The 7998-nt window shown below is 38.3% G+C and overlaps 2 protein-coding genes across 3 annotated transcripts in view; both read right to left on the reverse strand.

Moving 5' to 3' along the window:
• Positions 1–1278, reverse strand: part of grinaa (glutamate receptor, ionotropic, N-methyl D-aspartate-associated protein 1a (glutamate binding)) — a 13136-nt gene extending 11858 nt beyond the window's left edge. The window contains exon 1 of one of the 2 annotated variants that reach the window (XM_014005815.1): positions 1153–1278. The gene's annotated coding sequence lies outside the window, so the exon portion shown is untranslated. The remainder of the gene's footprint in view (positions 1–1152) is intronic. The other variant, XM_014005814.1, reaches the window with a different exon arrangement.
• Positions 1279–2530: 1252 nt separating this feature from the next.
• Positions 2531–7998, reverse strand: part of mapk15 (mitogen-activated protein kinase 15) — an 8908-nt gene continuing 3440 nt past the window's right edge. The window contains exons 5-15 of the mRNA XM_014005816.1: positions 7483–7573; positions 7135–7265; positions 6750–6913; positions 5034–5173; positions 4876–4933; positions 4280–4417; positions 4004–4109; positions 3595–3895; positions 3298–3422; positions 3062–3214; positions 2531–2945 (exon numbers count right to left, since the gene is read on the reverse strand). Of these exons, the coding sequence (XP_013861270.1) occupies positions 2751–2945; positions 3062–3214; positions 3298–3422; positions 3595–3895; positions 4004–4109; positions 4280–4417; positions 4876–4933; positions 5034–5173; positions 6750–6913; positions 7135–7265; positions 7483–7573 (1602 nt within the window). The 3' untranslated portion in view covers positions 2531–2750. The remainder of the gene's footprint in view (positions 2946–3061; positions 3215–3297; positions 3423–3594; positions 3896–4003; positions 4110–4279; positions 4418–4875; positions 4934–5033; positions 5174–6749; positions 6914–7134; positions 7266–7482; positions 7574–7998) is intronic.

A 7998-nucleotide genomic window follows, 5' to 3' on the forward strand; every position in this document is an offset into this window, starting at 1 on the left:
ATACTACATTTATCCATTTTAACTATACTAACCTCACACAACTAAGGCAAAAATGTAATTAATTCAGAAAATCTTTTCAGGACCCTACCTTGATGTTTCGGGACCCCACTTTGGGTCCCGACCCCAACTTTGGGAAACACTGCTCTAGAATATAACAGTTATTTTACTTTACTTTTGTCTTTTTACTTGAGTCTTTGGAAGAAATATCCACAAACAAGGAACAAATATCCAAATTAACTACAATACAAAACTGTAGAATATATAAACATTTATAAGTTAAAATATCTTCCTGGACAAGGTATTTGGTCTGAAACGGACACAAAACCCTAAACAGACCTAATCAATGACAAAAATACAAAAGCTCAYACTTGTAGGTGAATTTAAATTCATTTCTAAACTGAATGACAAAAATTAGAATGATCACCAATTAAACATTAATTAATCAATCATTCCTTCCACAAACCTGTTTACAAATCAATTCTAAATGTTATGAAATAAAGTGCTGGATTAYATAATAATCAACGCATAATCACCGTGCAATAATTTTATCATGCAATGAAGAGCTCTGCAAAGGAAAACTGTGAAACTGTTCAACCAGGTATGAATAAAACATTTTAGTTTCAGACAAACCAAAACAGAAAGATGGACACAGTATTATTGACCATGCTGCAGAGGCCTCAGATAAATGCGACACTCAGATTATCTGTTCAGCTATCCTCGCCATTAGAGGGGGGGAYACCACTGCAGAATGTATCGAAACTGTCTAAAAATATTTGGGCCAAACACCACCCCCCCTCCTCAAATCAACACAAGTCGCCATGTTGGATCCATTTTTAATGTTTATTTTTTTTAGCAGTCAGTAGGAAAACATTGCTTCCAGCCCACAACACGTTTACACTGATGTGCTGTCAGCAATCCTTTAAACCCTGACCGCCATTATTCATAGCGTCCTTTGTCTCCATACACACGTTTTAAATAATTTTTCGCGAATTTTCTGCCTTCTAGCYATAAACAAGCTAACTGGATGCTAAGGTTTGCAACAACTAGCGACAGTTCTGGGGGTGGGGGTTCGCTTATCGCTTCCTGAATTAAAAAAAAAAATCAACTAATATGTCATCAATTATAATCTTAATAAAACAACAACACCCTTACCTTTAGAGTGTTTTATTTGTGAGCCAATGAAGTACTGAATTTAGTCCGCACCTCCGCTCGGATCTTCAAACTGACTGAACTAGCAGAGCAGAGGGGGGTGTGACGTCATCACTCGGCTGGGTCACTTGATCTGTGAGACTCTCCGCTCAGTCATTTTAAAACACGTATGTTATCTTTATGTTTACCTCTGTGACGCTGAATGACACAGCATTTTTACTAATCCTGTGAGTCATGTGGAGGGAAAAAAAAAAGAAAACCAGCAGAAAAGTTATGAACAAAATGCTGCTGTGGAATGATCTAGACTGCCTGAGTCATGTGATTTATTATCAGCTAGATAAACCTTAAAAAGTGTTTGTTTGTTTTTATCTACTTGTAGCCCTTAAAATGTACAATTTATGCAAGTAGAATCTTACTTTATCTATTTTGATTCAAAAATATTGATCAAAAGTAGGTTATGCAAATTTAAGTGATGCTGGTGGCTCAGTTGTTTTACAGTAAATTTCTTGTCAGATCAATGAACTGCAGCTCTGGCTGATATTTTATCACCATGAAAATTTAATCATTTGTTGTTGTGAAAACTTCATGAAAATTTGCTCTACCTTTTTGAGTAATCTTGTGCATATTGAATAAAGTGAATATTGATTTGAAAGGAGCTGAAGAGACTGGAACTAGTTTTTGTAAATAGACTATCTAAAATGTATAAAGTTTTAGACAGTTAAATTAGCAAAAGAAAGTAGTTTGACATCCAAAAAAATAAATAAATAAAAACACGCTGATCACACCAGTAAAAAACATTATCCCTCAATTTCCTTTTTGTCCCAAAGAGGACCATATAAACAATATTATAAGACACTCCATGAAATAATGCAGATAAACAAGTTAGAAATTTTAGAACATTTTCTKTTTAAAGTAGCATTTAACAAGGAGGATGCACGGAACAAATACATTGATGTCAGAATCTGTCTGAAAACAGCGTGGGACATGAACCACCAGACTAATAATTTATGTCCAGAACATAACTATAAATTAAATCGGTATTAATTGCATTTGGTAACTTCAGCCTCATTTTATTATAAATCTGTGTTGCACACATTACAACAGAGGCTTATTGCTGGTGTCATTGCATATAATATGTTAATATAAACATCTATTTGCAAAGTTTTACAGTTTCTATAAGTCCATCTTACTGGAATTATATTGTTTTAATATGGTATTAACCCATCAGGCTTTTAAGTAAGTTTGTTTTTAATTCAGTAAGTGAAGGCTACAATTGTCTTGCCATGTTGACAAGATGACAAAAGAGAATAACAGAGTTGCATATTTATCAGTTTAGATCCAAACAATATGGCTGCAATAAACATAAAAAAAAAATACAATCAAATAAAGGCCACAGCTTTTACTTTGATAAACACAACAGATTTCATCATGACAGGCAGTGAATTCAAATATATGTCAACATAACTAGAATTTATAAAGTACAAAATGAGAGGTTTTATTCAACAGCTTCAGAAAACATCTGTCTGGCACCCAGCACCCAGTATCCTGCCAAAACAAGGTGTTCAAAGTGTTAGGCCAGCCTCCGTCAGGTGTTCCAGCAGCTACTGGTTGTGAGGGCGGTTTCGAAGCAGATTGTCCAGTCCCGTCTTGTTGATGGTGCCGTAAGCTTGGGAGTAGCTGCCTAATTTGGCTCGTGGGTCTCCAGCAGCGGCAACATTACAGTTGTTCTGAAACACCTTCTTGCTGAACCGCGGTGGTGGCCGGGCCTCCCGGGCCTGAGAGCTGGAGCGTTGGTGCTGCAGATGAAAGTCAMGTTTTATTACTGTCATCAAATTATGTTGATTCAAATGAGAAACCTTTAAAACTCTTATATAACGATAATAGAATAATTTCTCTGTCCTGGTGGACTGACCAGTCGAGCTGAAGTGATGTGCAGCCCTGCRGATAGAGACGTCTCATCCTTACGGACTAAAGGGTTGTTCTGGGTTTGGTTCAGGGTCAAGGAGAAAGAGTGGTTGTGAACAGGAGGAGCTGAGCGGCCACGCTGCAGAATCTGGTCCATAGCCTAGARCAGAGAGGGTGACGAGTCAGATTACAGGACATCACAAGTAAAATAAATGAGTTGACAGTGAATAGTCTGTTTCTCACAACAATGGGGCTGGCGCCCTCTGCTGGTAATGTAGTGCCATTACTGGTCTGTCCTGCTGCTGTCCTGCTGGCTGCAGTGAGGTGATTGTAATGAGCTGCACCACCTGGAACCCGAACAAAACTGTCTGGATAAAAAATAAGAGTTTATATTCATTTCAGGATCTTTCCACAMAGCTCCATCGTAACAAAACAACATGTGTGCATTTTGGCTGAGAAATATTTTRTCTAGGGACTTTAATTAAATGAATGAAGAAAAAACAGGTATAAAAACTCCAACAGTGAGATAAATGCTCCTACTTGGGACATGTGTGATGGGGTTATATGAGGGTTTTCTGGCTATCGGGCTCGTCTTCTCCGCCGCAGACGAGTTCACGGCCCCAGTTTTGATGACCTCTGGATGTGAAGTGACATGGTTTGTCTCATCAGGCTGCTCGTRCTGCGGTTTCCCTCTTTGGCTGTCATCTTCGTGGTTGTTTGCTGCTTCTGGGCTCTTCACTTCCTCGTCACACCTCGTGCTGTTTTTCTCTTGGTCACCTGAACCACCTCCATCTTTGGGCAGTCTCAGCATCCCGTGGTTAGTTCTTCTCTCCAGTAGCATCTGTGGGGGAGAAGATCTGTTGAACTTTCAATTTGTAAAATGCCCATTTAAGATGCTACAGATTTAGTATAACATGACTAATATGTGAAAAACTCTAGCTTTCAGAACCTCATATACTTTGTTGCGGTATTGAACCACAGATAATTGCACATCATCGTCCACTGGCAGAACTACACTGTAGTTAAGAGCTGTTTCTTTGGCTGGATTATGAAACCTGTAAGAACAGAGAACTCAGCTGTAGTTTTTACACTTTATAGAAACATAAAAGTAACATAGGCTTACAAATTTTGACATCTCTAATCAACAAGAAAATAATTTAAAATATCAGAATCGTTTCACTTGTCGATGCTTTCAGTACACAAATCGACGCTGAAGCTTTGATACCTGGCGACATAAGGGTGCTGAAGGGCTTCCTCTGCAGTCAGACGCTTGTCTGGGTTGAAAACCAGTAATCCCTTCAGCAGGTCGAGAGCATCAAGAGGCACAGACGATTGGAGAAGATCCTCCAAAGGCACCTGTGGTCTGTTGAACAAAGAAAACAGCCTGAGTCAGAAAACATACAAATAAATAAAAAAAATCATCACCTTAAAGCAGTCAAAATAGAAAGTTGAAATGTTTTCTGCCTGCTTATTTAGGTTTACTCATGTCATGAGAAGGCAGCCTGTTTTGCCTTGTCACTGCAATAATCACCACTCCTGAGTTCTTAATTAAGCTCATCTCCTCATGCTTGCTTTTGTGATAATCTTCCCATAGGACAAGAAGAAATTCTGTTTGCGTCATTCTGATTCAGCTTCGTGCCAGCAATGACACGGTCATTAAAACAACAACGATGAACTGTGATAACGTGCAAAAACAGACCGTCTGAGAACAAATACAGCTATTTATATGTAAAATAACACAATTTTAATGTTTTGTTCACATCTCTATTATATGGAACAATTATTTCACAAAAAATTAAAAAGAAAAACATATTTCCTCACTTCAGTAACATCCTTTGAATGACAGAAGATCCGTATTCAGACCTGATGGCGAGAACATCTGAAAATATAAAAATATATATCTGAAAATATAAAAGCATTTGATCCAAACTAAAACAGCTTTAAAAAATCTATTATAACATTTTGATTTTTTTAGTTACCCTCTGGACTTGGGTGAGGTATGGCACTCATGATCTTCTCTATCTGGTTGATGGTGGATGTTCCAGGAAACAGGGCTTTTCCCAGCAGCATTTCTCCCAGGATGCAGCCAAGGCTCCACATGTCCACACCCTTAGTGTACCTTTAGACAACATATGTTCCTTTTTTTAGTGAAGTGAGAACAGTGCCACTTTAAAAGGAGCAGTGCGTGTAGTAGGAAGTGCCATCTAGTGGTGAGACTATGGTAGGATGGAGCAGGATCGATGAGCTCAGAGTAGAGCTGCTGCTCCTCTGCATAGAAAGGAGTCAGATGAAGTGGTTCAGGCATCTGATTAGGATCCTGGATGTACCGGGCACAAGGAAGAGGCCCCAGGGTGGATTCAGAACTTGTTGGGGGGATTATACGTCCTCTCTAGCTTGAGGAGACCATAAGATCCCCCCAGGAGGAGCTGGAGAGTGTCRCTGGGAAGAGGGAGTTTTTCTCCTGGACCTGATGCTTCAGCGACCCAACCACAAATAAACAGTAGAAGATGGAGCAAAAACATCCGAGATTTCTTTGTCTGGATTGATGACGAGGTATTATTTATACTCTAAATACCAAGAGGAAAGATGTTACACAGCTGTGACTGAGAAAAACAAACAGGGTGGACAACTCATTCTGTTATATTCTACAGGGTTTGAAAACACCACAATAGCACAAGAGTAGATGATGAAGTTCAAAGACAAATGGTTAGATGGTTAGGGTTTCATGGTTTGGTATCAATCCGCCCTAAAACTGACACTGCTCCTTTAAAATGAGATAACAATTGTCATATTTCTGTTTTATCAATAATAAAATCAATTATTGTGAAGGAAAGGCTTACCGTRTTTATTCAAGTATAATACGTAAAATTAAATCCATAAAATCATCCATGAAGTTGGGGGGTAGTATACTTGGATAAATATTTTTACTTATGTATTTTAACTGAAATATCGGCTTCATTCACAAAATGCCTGAGTCCGGAAATGAGACCGTGTCGTAAAAAGCAGCTGAAGCGAGCTTACCTGTGACACTCCTTCGTGCCTCATAACAGATCCAAGCAGGCGACATGATGTGAAAAAAAAAGGAAAAAAAAAGGCAGTCCTGCACCTTAGTAATGATAACGAACTAATGACATTAGCGTGTGACCGGGCCGCTGCTGGAACAACAACAAACATGTTCGTCTGTAATGGCGGCCGTCTACCGGTGTTCTGACAAAGATTGTATCCAAAAAAATAAATAAATTGTGTATCCCTGAAAAAACGTTTTCCCACCAGAGGGGGCGCTCGCAACTAGGAAGTAATCTGCTTTTCCCCCAGAAGATGGCCCAAATGTCATGTGAATCTCTGACTTTTGTGTTAGCGCCTCCTGGTGGACTATGTGTAAAATGCCAGAATTCATATACTGTAATGCTGCTACAGCTGATAAACATGTATATTTGTTGTCAAAATACCTTTTAGTACATATGTTGTTAAAACAAAATGAACGGTCCAATGATCATTTTACTGATATGTATAAAGACTGCAAAGGCTGAAAAATCTTGAAGTCTGTACGAAATTGGAGGTAATTTGAGGATTAAATTTTTTATGCTTTTTAAACTCCAAAAAAAAGGGGGGTTGTATTTTAATGAGATCGTATTATACATGAATAAATACAGTAATTTACTCTAAGAACAACGGGTGCTGATCATTGCTCATACCTTGAGGATCCCAGCAGGATCTCAGGAGCTCGATACCACCTCGTGGCCACGTACTCCGTCAGTGTTGGGTTCCCGCTGTCCTCCTGGATCTGGTTGAGCGATCTGGCCAAGCCAAAATCACAAATCTTGACGACACAGTCTGAGTCCAGGAGCACGTTGGAAGGCTGGGGTGGCAAACGGATAAAAGCCTTTTCAAAATAAAACAAGCCAGATCCTCTTTCTAAGCTATAAAACCAGAAATCAGTCATGAAGGGACAATAAAGCTAATTTTAGCTCAATGGTTTTATTGTGGTTTTGTTTTAACAAACAAACAAACAAAAAGAAAGAAAAGTTAAAAATGCCAAATTATCTATAAGAAATTTTTTATATTTTCTCATTCCCTCACCTTTTGGTCTCTGTGAATAACATTTCCTGAATGAAGAAATTTAATGGCTTTGAACARCTGGTACATCACATAACGTTTATGGACATCCTTCAGAAGAGAGCCTTTCTTTATCACAGCATGCAGGTCTGTGTCTACGACAAACAAACATAAAATAAACATAAACAGTTGACTTATAGCTGCAGCATCAATTTAAACAAAWGACAGGATCCTAAATACGAATGTAAACACATTTTGGCAATAAACTGCTTACATACTTTTTATTGTCAAACACTTATTTCTGCCTTCTCCTTGCCGATGTTTTGTACATAATGTGTATTTGTTCAAATGTTTTTGCTTTTCAATACTAACCCATATATTCAAAGACAAGATAAATATCTTTATCATTCTGCGCCCGGATGATGTTTAGAAGTTTGACAATGTTGGCGTGATCTCCAAACTCCTGTGGAAGGATTAAAGGTTTTAGTAACAGAAACAAAGACGGCACAGTCTGGCTACTGTTTGACCTGTATTCGCTGACGGGCAGCACCAGAGTGCAGGATATCAGCACAAGTTGCAACACGGGTTACATAAATGTCCCCAGAAACTAACACCAGGGTTTGTTTCAGATTTTGACACAAATTAATTTGATAAATATTAAAAGAAACCCCAGAAATATTTCTATRTATATACATGTACAGCGGGTAAAATAAGTATTGAACACGTGACCATTTTTCTCAGTAAATATATTACTAGAGGTGCTAATGACATAAAATTTTCACCAGATGTCGGTAACAACCCAAGTGATCCATACATACAAAGAAATCAAATCATAAATGTTCAGAAATGAAGTTATTTGTAATAATGTGGAATGGCACAGGGAAAAAG

This window comes from Austrofundulus limnaeus, unplaced genomic scaffold, assembly GCF_001266775.1.
Source record: "Austrofundulus limnaeus strain Quisiro unplaced genomic scaffold, Austrofundulus_limnaeus-1.0 Scaffold32, whole genome shotgun sequence".
Taxonomy (NCBI): Eukaryota; Metazoa; Chordata; class Actinopteri; order Cyprinodontiformes; family Rivulidae; genus Austrofundulus; species Austrofundulus limnaeus.